This window comes from Gigantopelta aegis, chromosome 7, assembly GCF_016097555.1.
Source record: "Gigantopelta aegis isolate Gae_Host chromosome 7, Gae_host_genome, whole genome shotgun sequence".
Taxonomy (NCBI): domain Eukaryota; kingdom Metazoa; phylum Mollusca; class Gastropoda; order Neomphalida; family Peltospiridae; genus Gigantopelta; species Gigantopelta aegis.
The window spans coordinates 29040233-29058414 of NC_054705.1; the positions used below are offsets into that span (position 1 = coordinate 29040233).

Genomic DNA, 18182 nt, shown 5'->3' on the forward strand with positions numbered 1-18182 from the left:
GGAAATCGGTTGGAATACCATCATCAATCATCAGCTACAATCGATTGGCACAGGCTGATCAACCTTTGATTGCACAATGGGTTAGAACACAATGATGATATGAATTATAAGAAGCTTTCACTCGATGTGTTCACCGGGATCTAGACCCTACAAAGAGGCAATTTTAGCTTTAATATCGATTTAATATCTTTATCTTCATGTACACAAACCATAAACCCAACATATTTAGATAAATTCCATCATCTTAACAGAAGGAACACAGTCGATTATGGATTTTTATAATTGATCATTACATCGGTAGAGCCCAACCGATCAATTTTCAATTATAATAAATCAATTTTCAATTATAATCGATCACTGAATATCATTACTACTTGAATCTTGATTGGACAGAAGTATGAATATAAGTTAAATGAACAATTCTGTCCATTTCAGTCAGTTCAAATCATTATTCCCCAAAGTATGTGTTATGTATTGTCATATATGTAAGAAGGCACATAATAAAAAGGAAGGAAATATTTTATTTAATGACACACTCAACACATTTTATTTATGGTTATATGGCGTCAGACATATGGTTAAGTATCACACAGATATTGAGAAAGGACACTGGCTGTCACCACTTCATGGGCTACTCTTTTCGATTAGCAGCAAGGGATCTTTTATATGCACCATCCCACACAGGATAGCACATACCATGGCTGTTGATATACCAGTCGTGGTGCACTGGCTGGAACGTGAAATAGCCCAATGGGCCCAATGACTGGGATGGATCCCAAACTGACCACACATCATGTATTATTGTAAGAAGGCACATAATAAAAATGTTCTTGAAGCTATCTGAAATGTCTGAATGCTGATAAAGCATGTTTTACTTAATTAGATAATAAGCTGTGATATTCCTTTCATTCCTATAATAAAAAATTAAGATCGTTAGTTTAACGACACCACTGGAACACATTGAATAATTAATCATCAGCTAATGGAAAGAAAAAAAGAAATGTTTTAACGATGCACTCAACACATTTTATTTACAGTTATATGGCGTCAGACATATGGTTAAGGACCACACAGATTTTGAGAGGAAACCCACTGTCGCCACTACATGGGTTACTCTTTCTGATTAGCAGCAAGGGATCTTTTATTTGCACTTCACACAAGCAGGATAGCACAAACCATGGCCTTTGTTGAACCAGTTATGGATCACTGGTCGGTGCAAGTGGTTTACACCTACCCATTGAGCCTTGCAGAGCACTCACTCAGGGTTTGGAGTCGGTATCTGGATTAAAAATCCCATGCCTCGACTGGGATCCGAACCCAGTACCTACCAGCTTGTAGACCGATGGCCTAACCACAATGCCGGTCGTCAACTAATGGATGTCAAACATTTGGTAATTCTGACATGTAGTCATCACAAGAAACCAGCTACATGTTTCCTAATGCAGCAAGGGATCTTTTATATGTACTTTCCCAAAGACAGGAAAGCAGCACATACCTTTGTCCAGTTGTGGTGCACTGGTTGGAATGAGGAAAAAAAAAAAAAAAAAAATCTACAACAATGCCAGACATACCTGGTATCAAGTCCATAACAGAAAGGACTTTCATGAAATAATACGTTATAAACACATAAGGCTGGTAGGCTGGTAGGTACAGGATTCACAGCCCGGTAATGACTCCCACCAAGAGCGAGTGTTAATGACTCCATAGGTAGGTGTAAGGTCACAACATCCTCTTCTCTCCCACTAACCACAAACAATTAACAACTAACCTACTGTCCTGGACAGACAGCCTAGATAGCTGAGGTGTGTGCATTGGATATAGCACAAAAATAATTTGAAATGAAATGTTATAAAGACAAAAGTCAACAAATGGTGTGGTATAGGGTCAGAACAGCGGTCTGACATTTAATATCAATGCCGAAAACAAAACAGTACAGACTGAGGTAATAAATTAATTCAAGGTACATGTTAACTAATGTGGTTTCACAGAGTCCATTATTGCCACATACAGACAGATTGACTATAGTCCCATACAAGGCTGGAAAATATTTATGCATAAATATAATTATGCCAATCATAAATATATATGCGTAGGTGTGTATGATTATATACAAAATGTATAAGATATATCATTATAAATAAATGTAATGTAAATATTATGGGTAAGCTTTAAAAAAAAAAGTATTCAGCACAGAAAAATACATTTATAGCAGTTATAGAAAAATGCTGCACGCTATAAGAGGTAATGTTCCTATTAGAAATAAAAAAGGTGGACTTTTCTGGATCGTTAACGACACATGTTTCTATAGATGCCATTCTACTATGCAATCAACATGTCAAGATATGAACAAACTGAATTTCTGATGTTAAGAAATGTGAAATTAAACTCATTAAAATACACAAGGTTTAAATATAATTCAGTGACCTGCAATTGCAATGTTTAGTGATCACCATTATATTATTACTATTAGGTCTTGTAGCAATGAGAAGTTTGTTTTGTTTAACGACACCACTAGAGCACATTGATTTATTAATCATCGGCTGTTGGATGTCAAAAACTGGGTAATTCTGAAGAAACATGCTACATTTTTCCATTAGCAGTAAGGTATCTTTTATATGCACTTTCCCACAGACAGGATAGCACATACCATGGCCTTTGTCCAGTTGTAGTACATTGGTTGGAATGAGAAAAAAACAATCAGTTGAATGGTTCCACTGAGGTGCACCTCAGGCGAACACTCAACCGATTGAGCTAAATCTCATCCCTTGTAGCAATCAATTTAGATATATTGTTTCTTAAAGAATTTCTTGAAATGCATGTCTTTCCTTTTTTGAAAATGTATTTATTTAAAAAAAATTAAAATTGATAATAAAAAAAACAAATTCTAAATATCGAGAATATCAGTTAACAGTAGAATGACACCTGATGTATTTCATGTTCCAATTAAGTCCAGCTCTAATGCTCATATTTCTCATGACAAGTGTAACTGCAATGAACAATCAACAACCACAAAGCAATCAACAACACTGAGTACAATTAAACTTGTACACGTGACTTTAATAAATGCCAGCACTCAAACAACCATTGCACTTGTTAATTGCATTTTGTTTTCTTGTGTTTTACACAGAAAATATTTTTATAACAAATTAATTTAATTGTCTTCATTAATACAAAATTCAACTATGCTGTCATTGTAATATGCACTCAATGAATAATATTTTTAACAGTGAATTCAACGTTTGCGTAAACAGTTTATGGGTTACACAAAAAATATTACAAGTAACCCAATTCATTTTGCAGAGCCCGGTAGAACCATGGATGTATATATCATGTCCTAAATAAAACAAGTGGTTATGCACTTAAGGTGATCTTGGTGCTAACATTGCTTCATGGACCGGGGCCAACACAATAAGCAGTATTAAGATGCCTGGAATAAAATGTTACCTCTCATTCATGTTTTTTTTTTCTATTCAAATTGTTCATCAAATTAACAACAAGAGTTCATACTATTATATATCAGGTATATGCCATATAACTATTGTGACATAATAATTTTTTGATATATGTCATAATGACTTTACCATATTATAGAATTGTTTACTAATGCAAAATACAAACACAAGTCCATTTACAATAAACCCATGAGTCTATTCAATGGGTATCATCAAAAGTCTACATTCAAAAGCATTGTGTCTGCTGCCAATTGCTAAAAAACACCTCCCTCCCCATAATGTTTTATAATATAACTTAAGATTCTGTTTTCCCTAAAAAAACCCACCTCCCTCCCCATAATGTTTTGTAATATAACTTAAGACTCGGTTTTCCCTAAAATGTTACATAACTGTAATGCTTATGCCAAATGTAGGGCACCTTAAAATATTTTGGTGTAAATCTCCCACCAATCCCTAGCAATATGTTATCCCATGTGTCTATGGATATGTCATGGAGATATGAGACAACCCCTCAAGACAGTTAAATTTGTTTAATATCACGTGAGAAGTTCAGTGCCGACACAAATCAAGTAAATCCCAGTTGTAGCCCACTTTTGTAAGACAGCCGGGAAGAACATTTGTATTTTACCTAGATAAGTGAGTACAGTGAACCCAATGCAAAGTACAGGGCCTTATACATGTATGTACCAAACAGAGCTGGATCATCTATTCTAATGCTTGAATAATAAAAATATTCTAGAGACCACTGCTTGAGTATGACTAGATTAACAATATTATTAAACGGAATCTAAAAAAATGCATGTAATAAATCAGCAATTGATTTGAACTTCATTGGAAATTCTATGAAATGAAAAATCCACATAAGTGTTCTAGGATATTGAACAACTTGAATAAACAAATGACTGAGTAGTTAGAATATTGAGCAAACATTTCCAACTACAAAATTAAAAGAATACTCCTCCAAGTTTGTTTCATTCGTATGATGTTTCCTCTCAAGATTACATACGCTTAAGTTAAAAACATTAAAGTTTGTTTTGTTTAATTACACCACTAGAGCACATTGAATTAACATCAAACATTTGGTAATTTTGACATATAGTCTTTGAGTGGAAACACACTACATATTTCCCATCAGTAGCCAGGGATCTTTTATATGCACCATCCCACAGACAGGATAGTACATAGCACGGCCTTTGATACAACAACTAACCGAGCCTTTTAACAATTAAAATGACATGAAACTACCATTTCTAGTTTATAGTAACAGTGGCTGTATCTTCAATGTGTTTTGGCTGGAGCAAGTTAATTCAGTATGTCAAATTTATTTAGTAGTATTATTAAAAGTAATTAGCCTATGTGGGGTTTTATTTGAGTTTGTATTGTTTTTTGGTGTTATTTTTTCGAAAATGAATTTCAGAGGATCACCCATACATAAAAACGATAGTTAAATCACCAATGTTCAATGCATTAGTGTAATTATATCATCAATAAACAACCCATAATGAATGTTAAATATGAACTGGCCAGCAATATTAAAAAGTGTTAACTATTCATGAAACAACAGATAGAAGTTGATAACACTAACTGCAACTGGGGAAATTTACTATATTCAAATTATGGGGTTAATAACATTTGCTTAAAACAATATATGTCTACTATATCAATATATTAGGGGAGAGGCCTTAATATAGGCCAACGCCTGTTGGCCAATTGCCAGATCACTACTGTTTTTGAACAGCAATAAATATTGTTTAAACCAATATAATAGGGTTGCCATAGAAATGTTGCTTACTATTTGAAGCTATTATGACCTGCTTGTCAAAGTGTATTAGTGTTCATGATTGTCACCAAGTTGTGTGTGGGGAAACCTGCCCATTGCCTTAATTAACCTTAGGTTAAGCCATCTGTTAAGTAGATCTGCAAATAAAACCTTGTTTTTCCAACATGGAATTCAGATATATTTTGTGAATGATTGCAAATTATTATGTAGCAAGTAGGTACAATAACATGCCATGAAAAAAGCCATTGCAAAAACCAACAAAACAAAACAAATCCAACATATTATTTATGATAATCGGAGACCCTGTTTGCCATTTGTGGGGGTAAAAAGAAAATTACATGGCATTAACATATTTTCCTTAAAACAGAACAGCCTGGCTTTGGCTTACATCATATATTCTGTTTCAATCACCTCCCAGAATAACCAACAAATACAATAACAATACCAAAACTGCTGGAAGTTCTCTCATGTTAATGAGATGCCAACAACAATTAAAAACACATGAGACAAAAATTATCATGGTATAAAAGATTAATAGAATGTTGCCATTTGTAAAATATAGTTAATAATTAACAAAAATTATGAAACAAAGATGACAAACTTCATCTAAATAAAGAGATTGCTATTAAGAACATATTGCATTTTATTATGGAAACACTTGCAAAAATAACAAGAACATTAAACAATTTTAACATGAGTGAATATTGCAGTAGATGTGTTTAAAATAAAAACAATTATGCAAAGCAATTAAGACAACAGTAGAAGCAATAGTAACATGCAACTTTATCAAATACACTATTATTAAACATGCTTTAATTTCATTTACATAAATCATAAACATAATTTTAAAATGATATATTGCCGTAAAAGAACTACATAATGACATAACATAACATAAGGCTTACTACTTATGCCGATAGCTGAATCCAACTTTGAAAAAAAAAGTTCCATTGAATTTTGATTCCAACTGTCAAAAGATGTAACGTGTCAAGGGGCATAACTCCATAGGAATCATTGTACATAATAGTTACATGTATACCAAACTTCCTTCACAAAAATGTGCACCATTTCTATTTGGCTTAATCCTAGAGGACATTCCATATTCCATAGCACCATACCACCCTCCGCCTGTTACCGGCCCTGGTCGGACTGCTGGTGCTCCCTTGCACCTGCCAGTGCAGGTGGTGCCCCCTCCAACCCATCCCACCCTAGAACAGGTGTGTGATACAACAGCTTGCTCTGAATGTGCACGTCAAACACTCTGATCTGACCTGACCTGACCTGACCAAACTCCAATAACTACTATGCTACAACATTTGATACATTAACTTTACATATCTTTTGTTTCATTAAAAAAACATCTTTACAGGATTGTCACTATTTTTACAAACTAATTTGGACGGGACAAATGTTTTCTTTTATTTGTTTTGTTTTTTTGTGTTTTTTCAAATCAATCATATTTTATAAATATTTTTAAAAAACTATATTCTCAAATTTCATCTTGAAACTAGATTGAAAAAGAAAAAAATGCTAATGACTGTGCAATGACTTAGCTAGTTAAGGCTTTCAAGTATCATAGCCAATTTTGCGTAAAACATGAAAAATATATCATTGATCTAGGGATGGAAACGGAATAATTAAAATATAATAAGCATTACCTAATTTCAAGGAGTAACTATATGTCCATTAGATGGCTGAACACACTTTTAAATATGTTTTAATATAACATGCAAATATTTTACTTCACTAATATTGGCTGAATAACACTTTTAAATAGGTTTTAAATAAAAGCAAATATTTTATATCAATAATATTGACTGAATTACACTTTTAAATATACATAAAAAGTAAATATTTTAGATCAATAATATTGGCTGAATTACACTTTTTAAATATGTTTTAACATAAAAAGCATATATTTTAGATCAATAATATTGACTGAAGTACATTTTAAAAATACGTTTTAACATAAAAAGTAAATATTTTAGATCACAAATATTGTTTTCAGCTATGACACATACATGTATTATTCTTACAGGAACTTTTATCAAATAGGTTAAACCATGCCACAGTCACTTTCAGTTACACCCAATGTGTTTGTTGCTAGATATGGTGGTGGATTGGTTCAACCTATTTCATTCACGCACCTAGGCCATTACTGGTTGAAGGTATACAGAGCTGTTCAACAATCATGTGGTCTAGAAGTATTGACAATGTTTGTGGAATTATGTAATATTTTCAAAACCATGTGTCATTTTTATTCATAAATTACACTTTTATTTCAAGTTTCTTTTTTTACTACAGGTAAAAACATTTTTTTTAAAATGAAGTTAGTTATTAATTAATATCAATGAAACAAATAAAAAAAAACCCAGAATAACAAAATAATAAATGATGGTCAAATTACATCAGTTGATGGTATAAATGTTACAAATTGTTAGAGAGTCAAGTTAATTTGTTTCAGTGTTAAAAATTAGAGGGGTGGTGGTGCAGAAATGACCACATAATGCACTACATAATTGTTAATGTGAGATAATGGAGTCGTTAATTCTTAATTAAATGATTAACAATACTGATAAAACATACCACTGCCACAAAGGCCTGGTGGAAGTAAATGAACATTGGAGGGGCTGACTGACTGAGATCGAGGGCACCCAAGCTTCTAGGGTGATTTGGTGGCGGGGAGAAGGGAGATGGGGGTATGGCATGCTCACCCAGCAATTAAAAAAATTAGATGTCCTTAATGCATGTTAATGCATTCAACAAGTACAATTCATCGTGACAAATACTGGTAAATGCCAATAGGCTCTAATATTGTGCCTGCCACAATAACATATTTTGAAATTTTTGCTACAAAACAAATCTTTAAAGAACAATGCAAACTGTTGAAAGAGTATTTTTATGAATAAACAAAGTGAATTCTTAATAAATGTGTCATTGGTTTAAAATGTTATAATGTTTAAAGACCTTTACTATGGTGGACACCATGATTGTGCATGCCAAATATAAAATGATTATTCAAGGTTTTTTTTTTATGTGGGGGTTTTCCGCAAATATGGCATTAAAGCAATAATTATCAGTTACAATGTCTAAAGATGCTTTAATGTTGTATTTGTAATGTAATGTTGTGATATAAAAGAAGGCAGAAAGTCTTTACAATATGCCAAGCAATGCATTATGTACCAACCAAATGTTTAGGTAAGTTAAGCTGACATATATATGAAATATTGCTTTACTAACAGATCATACATAAATAATACTTGACTTGTATAATATGGCAGGCTTAATCTCACTGTTAAGAATCTCAATTTCCACAATCATACAACCTAACAAGGACCAATTCATATTATGTCATACCATCCAGGTACATGTATTTGTAAAATAATACACAACAGCTGCAAGCTGGCTTAAAATAAAACCACTATTTTAAGTCTACTTGTGGATGTTGCAGAACAAAACAAAGAAAGAGCACTAGTATTTGTACATAGGAGGATTCTAAGCACAGGGTAAGGATTAAATTATGAAGCTCTAGACAATAAACACTCAGTATAATGAATGAATGAATGTTTAGCGACACCCCAGCATGAATACATTAGCTACTAGGTGTCCACTCAGTATAATGAATGAATGAATGTTTAGCGACACCCCAGCACGAATACATTAGCTACTAGGTGTCCACTCAGTATAATGAATGAATGAATGTTTAGCGACACCCCAGCACGAATACATTAGCTACTAGGTGTCCACTCAGTATAATAGATGAACGAATGTTAGTGACACCCCAGCATGACAAATACATCGGCTACCGGGTGTCCACTCAGTATAATGAATGAATGAATGTTTAGCGATATCCCAGCACGAATACATCGGCTACTGGATGTCCACTCAGTATAAAGCACAAAATAATGAAAAGCAGTGTTGCAAGTTAGTGGTCTCCTGGCATCTTGTATGTACATCACACTGATCTTAAGTTACTTGTGGAACATGTGAAGTTCTGTCAGTATTTTTTTGTCCGATACTTCATCCATTCCTTTATATTTTTACAAGACTAGATCAACAGACTAGTAGTAAATGCACATATTTTTAAAATAACAACTTTCTTTTAACATAAATGTTTAAAGAGTAAACCAAAGTACAGTATTATTAAATTTGGTACTAAAATATCTTCCTAGTTAACAAAAGATTATAACACATATTTCATTGTCATAGCAACCATATCATGGTACTAAAAAAAAGAGGAAAAAAAGAAAGAGATATTATGAATTTGAATTCTGTCCTTTATCATTTATATCATGCACAATAACAAAAGTGCATTTGCTAATGTTGTATGTTGTCAACTTGATACTTGAAAAAGCACTAATGTAGATGGAAGCCATTTAAGAATTGAGTAGACAGCCGGCGAGAAGAGACCTCCCAGCTAATACGATGATTCACACATGGCCATTTAACACAGAACACTGATCAGAGGAGACTAACACTGCATTTTGGAAGAGTAACGAACTATCATAAAACTGACAAAACTCAAAATGAATTATGAACTTGTGTCTAATCGCATCCGTTTGACTTTTGCTCGATGATTTTTGAACCACAATTGCACATTTTTAGACTCAAGTCTCGGAAACTTCTGTCGATATTCAGACCTGTTGAGTTCGTCACAGAACTTGTCAATCATATAGGCAGAGGGATGTGTGTCTTCAAGGAACCACTTTTCTAGTTTGGGAATCTCAGTCAAAGGGTCAATAAAAACGCGAGTGCGTCTCTTGCGTGGTTCGTGGTGCTTGTGAGAGTTCGTATGCACAGACTCGTGAACCGAGTTTGAATGAGGCGAGTAGAAGCGGGCATTCATTGGGTAGTATGTCATCAGTGGTGGGTTCAACTGTGGGATGTGCAGAGGTTGGGCCATCTGGGCAAGAGACATTGCGGCCATGCTGGCGGCAGCAGACATATTGGCCGAGGAAATGTCACACCTCGTTGACATCATGGCATGGTCAATGTTTTCCTTCTGAACTAATGCTGAATGGTCATCATCATCGGATTCCGATTCTGAAATGTCCTCACTAGAGTCATCATAAAACAATCTTTTGTCCTCTTCGTCCTTCTGACGGTCCTGAACCGAAGCCACACTACGATCTGTCACAACAGGCTTATCCTCCACTTTCTCACAGCAGTCGGACGTCCCGTTCTCAAACACCTCCCTATGTAACACCTCACTTTCACTTTCCTCAACATTAACCTCATCGGCCGACTCTTCTTGTTTTATTTCCATATCAACCAGCGGAGTTGTTGGCCTTTTCCTATCACTCTCATAACCATTAGACATGTTCACCGGTTTCATTTCATCACAGTTATGTTGCTTACTGTCCAACAACTTTTCAGCTGGCCTATCATTCATTATGTCTTTCTTTTTATTCATAGATAAATCACACGGCTGATCGTTGCCTGCATCATGCTCTCCTAACTGCGGATGGTAAGGAAATGGAATAACATACACAGCATTTTTGTTTGGCAAATAAGGATAATGTCCAGAAAGCAAACTGCTCGTCGTTACCTCGGTGTTTTCTTCATTTTCAAATGAGTCGTCCACAGCTTTTGATGCTCTTCTCTGTGCAGCTCTCGCATTTTTGAACCAGTAAATAATGTTAGTAAGGTCAAGTGGACGTCTCCCTTTACGTGAATCTAGCTGATTCAGTTCATTCATGAATCGGATCATCTGTTCTCGAGATGGATGCTGATTTTCCTGAAACCACTTATGAAGTCGAGGAATCTCGTGCTCTGGATCGAACGATGTTCGAACTCGAGTCCGACTGGCCATGAAGTAAGGCTGGGGTGCAGTTGGTGCAGACCCATCCTTTAGATCAGGAGATGTCTGTGGACTACTTTCTTTGGACAGTTCACCCTCTTTTATATCTGGCTCGGGTGTTTTCTCTCTTGGCACCAAGTCTGAAACATTCTTACAGAGTTGTCCTTTGAGCTGTTCTTTGTACCACTTGTCAAAGGCAGATGTCAAATCTTCTGGAATATTCACAGAGTGGTCTCCCTTGCTAATGGATGATAGAAGACCCTGAAAATACAAGAGTATACATCTCAAATTGGAAACAGACAATCTTGCAAAAAACATCATCCACTGTAATCAAAAGGAAATTAGCTTTTAATTAGTTCTATTAATTCTTCATTAACTTTTATTGATAATAAATTGATTTTAAGTTGTTACTCATTCTGATATTTAAACATTCAAAACATATTTAAACATTTCGAAAACTAATATTAAATTTGTTTTTACATACACATAAAACAAAAATCGTAATATTAAATTTGTTTTTAAATGTATATAAAACAAGAAGCCATAAAACGATTCTCACCTGATTTATTGGGCAGCCTGATTGGTTGAGAAGACTATGGGACTGAGATAGAAGTAGCTGCAATAATTTCTCCTTCACTTCTTCAGCAGTGCTAGGTTTCGGATGGCTGCAAGAGCGAAAGTATTGGTTCACTACTGCAACAAGGCACGGCCAAAATACCGATCGTATACTACTGCTTATCTTTCTCATAACTGTCCATCTCGTGCATGCAGTAACATCTCAATCAAATTAAATGTCCAACAAAAAAATAAACCATGATAAGAAGTCATTGAAAAGTTTAAAGTTTGTTTTGTTTAACGACACCATTAGAGCACAATGATTTATTAATCATCGGCTATTGGATGTCAAATATTTGGAAATTTCAACATTAAGTCTTAGAGATGAAACACGCTACATTTTTCCATTAGTAGCAAGGGATCTTTTATATGCACCACCCCATAGACAGGATAGCACATACCACAGCCTTTGATATACCAGTCGTGGTGCACTGGCTGGGTAAATTCAATAAGTACAGATATAAAGAATAAAATATAATAATAGGAACAAAGATTAGTTAAGTTGAAGTAAACATTTGTCATTTTAATATCTAAAATATACTGGGGAATGGAAACGGTTTTGCTCCCTTCTACCGAATACTAGTACAACCCCTCAAAACCGGACACCCTCGGGATTAAGTGATAAGTCCGATTTTAAGAGGTATCCGGTTTAGAGAGGTTCTTTTCTGCACAGATATTTAAAAAGGGACCATGAAAAACATCCGATTTTGAGGGAATTCCGGTTTACAGAGGGTCCAGTTTTGAGGGAATTCCGGTTTACAGAGGGTCCAGTTTTGAGTGAATTCCGGTTTACAGAGGGTCCAGTTTTGAGTGAATTCCGGTTTACAGAGGGTCCAGTTTTGAGCGGTTCCACCGTGTCTCACTCTGAACGATATCTATTAATGCTTGCTTAGTAGGTGAAGAGATTCAACGTGTGCAAATACAATGGTAAACAAAAAACAAAGAAGAAAGAAATGTTTTATTTAAAGACACATTCATATTTATGATTATATGGCGTCAGAAATATGGTTAAGGACCACAGAGATTTAGAGAATCAATAACAAGCCAAGAGGATTATCTGCCCAAGTGAATTAATGTTGTAAACCCGAGCCTTTGGTGAGGCTTTTACAACATTCAATTCTCGAGGGACAGATAATTTGTAACTAGTTTTTAACATAAAAATTGCTCTGCTATCTACAGAAGATCCATCAGCCATTATGTCACATAATCGTACAAGCATGACATGATGTAATGTAAGTGACATCATTGCATAATGGTGTTCTTTTTATAGCCAAATCATGCATTTGTAAATTCCACATTTTGAGTCATGTCCAAACTTTTGGATTTCATTTTAAGTCTTAATTTGTTGTTAGTTCTTCCCCTTGGTGAGAAAAATGAAGAAGGTGGCCAATGGACAGAAATCTTGTCGTTGATTTCTTTTACCGACTTTTCAATGAACAGTTGTCATTCACTAACTTTATTATATAAAATAATAAGTATTTTTATGCTGTTAAACAAACTGCTAATTTCATGTTTATGAAGCAAATAAGTCAAAATAAAATTCTTGTTAAAGGACCAGCTGGGAAGTAAAAACTTTTTATAAAGTACTAAATAAATTGTCTATTGTTCCTACATAACAAATGAAATATTCAGCGGAAAGGTGTGATTTTACCTCTTCGTTATGGGCGAAATATTATAGTTTACCATTTTGCTCTTTGAAAAACTTAACACTGTTGTGGTTTCAGTACTAGATTTTACATATAATTATACCAACAAATACCTTTTTACATAAAATAAAACTGATTGATTCTAGTATGTGTAACTTTTGGTCACATGAGCCAGAAACACTGCAGCATCTATTTTATGACTGTCCTAAAGTCATTGAACTCTGGAGTATTAACTATTATAGAAGAATGGTTACTACAAAAACGTGATTATATCCAGTTAAATAGGAACATAATTTTATTTGGAATTATAAATAGTAAAAAATAGAGAATTCAACGACAATTGGGAACCCAGGTTAAGTTTTAGAACATCACAACTGAGACACTTAGTACTTTTGTTATATATATATATTTAAGTATGATGCCAGTTTGGAAGTATATCTATAATTTCATTTTTACTTTTCTCTTGTCAATCTTTGTTTTATTTCCACTTTTGTCACTGGTCCTTTTTTATATATTAGTATGTACATTATTTGTAGATTAACATATTGTAATGATTGTTTATGTACACTATCATAACATATTTCTGGGGCAATAAACTATTTATATAAAAAAAATATATAAAAAAATTAATAATAATAATAATAATAATAAAATAAATAAATAAATAAATTAATTAATTAATTAATTAATTAATTAATAAATTTCCTGCAAATCTTTGTAGATTATGTAACATATGTGCAATCTGACTCGTGAATGGAAACATTAAATGAATAAAAGTAAACTTCTGGCCTTAGCAAACAACCAACCAAACGTCATTTTTAATCCAACCAATCAGTGGCAGTAGAATTAATCTGCACAGTGTGCAATTATTGAAAAAATAGGACTCCAGATATTTTAGCCAATGTGGGTAATAAAATGAGAAAATCTACATGAATCGCTGCGAACAATGCAATTTGAACTGTTTGTGTGGTCAGGTCACGATTTCAAACCCACAACTAACAGAATTTATAGGTGATTAACAAGTACAACCCTTTAGCTCACGAAGCCACACATCTGCATCATAAAATGAACATGTAATGTAAGCTTTATAGGTTCCAGTGTACCAAATCAATTCCTATTGCCAATAACGTTAACGTTTACTAATAAAACTGATATAAGCAGCGTATGAACACATCCAGGGAGTACACCAATAAAATGTGTGGCACTTTACATTTAATCCACCTGCAATAAAATGAGGGGAGGGGTGTGTGTGTGTGTCACATAACATTTAAGAGATTTAATTAATGTTTTTATCAGCTACTCTCATTTTTGCTAAATATTGTAGTTCCATATTAGGGACAACACTGCACTAGTTTCAACCTCTAGGTATATACTGCATAACAATTGCATAACAAATGGAAGTGTATTTATTTATTGGCAATGAATAATAGTATTTTCACAAATAATCAGTATAACATATTACTACCAATCAGAGAGATGCAGCTGTTTTTACTCTGTAAAATATATGACAGTGCCCCTGAAACTTTGACATGGAACTTTCTTCTTTGATACCATAAACCTGATACTAATGATAGAAATGTGTTCAAATAGACTACTACAAATATTGTCAAATACTAAATCAGTAATCAAAGACTGCACTTTTAGCACATGTACATGTATGTATCATGCTTAATGATACCCAATCACTGCAAAGAAGTCACATCCAGAAATTGTTCAGGTGAGGTCCAAAAGAATCCAGTAAGTTTTGGTTATTAATTTGTAAATACTCCTTGCCATTTTAAACCTGTTTTCATTTTAAATAATATAAAATAGTAGTCAATTTGCCAGTCACAAAAGTAGATTTCTGAAAAATACTAACTTGCCCCTAAGGAGCTCATGAATTATTTTCCACAATTTCACATTTCCTCATACATTCTCCATCACTTAATCAACATACGTGTATGTCTAAGTCTAAGCATTTCATTTGCTCTAGCATGTATTGAAGGCAGGACTGGGATTTGAATAGAAAATTCTTTTGGCACCTATTCTGGCGAATGCCTTAAAGTGACAATCCTCCTACAGACAGATATGGAACCATATATTGTGGCCAAAATGAGCTCTCCTCCGTAGACAAAGCACCTGACAGAGAGTTATGGCTACATACCCTCATGACTCTATAAGTACCTTTTGGAATCAAATCTTGTGCAGAGATGCTGATAGTTAGGGCATATAACTTATAGTACAAACTTTGTCAATTAAATTGTTACCCTTCCACCTTGTAATAAATGATTTTATATGTAGCCATGCAAGACAGACTCATTCCATGATGTCAGCCCATGCAGAACAATGAAACAGATGCGGAAAATATGATAGTGTAGTTTATGATTAAACAGTCAAATAAAAAAGTTACTTTTTCAGCCATCTTTGTTTGTTCGTGTAAAATAATGGTTTATTTATCGAATGGATGGGAGAAAAAGACTCCATCATATGCGGTCATGTGGGATAGAAACAGTACACCCTTGGTGGTGAAAATTTTGACCCTGGGACTCTGCAAGCTTCGTCCCGGGTAAATATTTCCACCACAGAGGGTGTACTTTTTGTATCCCATATGACCACATATGATGGAGTCTATTAATCCACAAAGTTCAACATAACCGAGTTAATAATAATCATATGAAGCACACGTGTAATAACAACAAGTGTAATGATGTAATATTGGGAAGCGACCTTATAACACGACATTGTTTTCCCCAGTCCTACCTAACACTTTGCATGTGAAATATGATGTCATTTTGTTGTCAACTTCTAGTTGTGGTTGAAACATTTTGAGACAGCCCTTGTTATTCATTAAAAATGATGGTAATGATATGGATAATAAAGAGATTATTACACTCATGCATGTGTGTTGTACTGATTTTACGAAACTTGTGTATGGCAATACAAAAATCCTGACACTTGTTTCGTAAAATCAATACGACACAAATAATCTCTATATAGTCTGGCTATAAAAGTGTTCTTCTGTTCAAGTAACAAACTGAGTCACACATTTAAAACAACTATTTGGTGTCTTATTTTGATATTTGTCCCTGTTTTGTTTTAGTCACCCGGAAACTCTTGATACTCATAAAGCCCACAAAAATACTTCAACAATATATTCAACTGGAAAAACTAAGGAAAGGAATATTGTTTTAACGACACTTCAGAACAAATTTTAAACTATGGCAACATGGTGTCTCTAACACAACACTTTGTTACGATACAGAAGAAATCAACTTCTACAAGCTTAAGTTTGGTGAGAAAAAAGAAAGGAAAATTATTGTTTAGTTTTTCTGAACAAGTTCACTGATTAAAAAGAAACAAATTACTTTTTCTCCAGAAATCTTCTATTGCACCTAAGCTACATACACTACTTCAAGCGACAGGCAGCAAGGGATCTTTTATATGTACTTTTCCCATAAACAGGACAGTAAATATAATGGCTTTTGACGTACCAGTTGTGGGGCCCTTTTATATGTATTTTCCCCATAAACATATCATGGCTTTTGATGTACCAGTTGTGGAGCCATTTTATATGTACTTTCCCCATAAACCAGACAGACTATATCATGGCTTTTGACGTACCAGTTGTGGGGCCTTTTTATATGTACTTTCCCCATAAACAAGACATTATATATCATGGCTTTTGATGTACCAGTTGTGGGTCCCTTTTATATGTACTTTCCCCATAAACAAGACATTATATATCATGGCTTTTGATGTACCAGTTGTGGGGACCTTTTATATGTACTTTCCCCATAAACAAGACATTATATATCATGGCTTTTGATGTACCAGTTGTGGGGCCCTTTTATATGTACTTTCCCCAAGAACATATCATGGCTTTTGATGTACCAGTTGTGGGGCCCTTTCATATGTACTTTCCCCATAAACAAGACATTATATATCATGGCTTTTGATGTACCAGTTGTGGGGCCCTTTTATATGTACTTTCCCAATAAACAAGACATTATATATCATAGCTTTTGATGTACCAGTTGTGGTGCCCTTTTATATGTACTTTCCCCAAGAACATATCATGGCTTTTGATGTACCAGTTGTGGGGCCCTTTTATATGTACTTTCCCCATAAACAAGACATTATATATCATGGCTTTTGACGTACCAGTTGTGGGGCCCTTTTATATGTTCTTTCCCCATAAACATATCATGGCTTTTGATGTATCAGTTGTGGAGCCATTTTATATGTACTTTCCCCATAAACAAGACAGACTATATCATGGCTTTTGATGTACCAGTTGTGGGGCCCTTTTATATGTACTTTCCCCAAGAACATATCATGGCTCTTGATGTACCAGTTGTGGGTCCCTTTTATATGTACTTTCCCCATAAACAAGACATTATATATAATGGCTTTTGATGTACCAGTTGTGGGGCCCTTTTATATGTACTTTCCCCATAAACAAGACATTATATATCATGGCTTTTGATGTACCAGTTGTGGGGCCCTTTTATATGTACTTTCCCAATAAACAAGACATTATATATCATGGCTTTTGATGTACCAGTTGTGGGGCCCTTTTATATGTACTTTCCCCATAAACAAGACATTATATATCATGGCTTTTGATGTACCAGTTGTGGGTCCCTTTTATATGTACTTTCCCCATAAACAAGACATTATATATCATAGCTTTTGATGTACCAGTTGTGGGGACCTTTTATATGGACTTTCCCCATAAACAAGACATTATATATCATGGCTTTTGATGTACCAGTTGTGGGGACCTTTTATATGTACTTTCCCCATAAACAAGACATTACATATCATGGCTTTTGATGTACCAGTTGTGGGGCCCTTTTATATGTACTTTCCCCATAAACAGACATTATATATCATGGCTTTTGATGTAC

At 34.3% G+C, this 18182-nt stretch overlaps 1 protein-coding gene across 1 annotated transcript in view; it reads right to left on the reverse strand.

Moving 5' to 3' along the window:
• Positions 1-3011: 3011 nt before the first annotated feature.
• Positions 3012-18182, reverse strand: part of LOC121377339 — a 74909-nt gene continuing 59738 nt past the window's right edge. The window contains exons 5-6 of the mRNA XM_041505288.1: positions 11592-11697; positions 3012-11293 (exon numbers count right to left, since the gene is read on the reverse strand). Of these exons, the coding sequence (XP_041361222.1) occupies positions 9764-11293; positions 11592-11697 (1636 nt within the window). The 3' untranslated portion in view covers positions 3012-9763. The remainder of the gene's footprint in view (positions 11294-11591; positions 11698-18182) is intronic.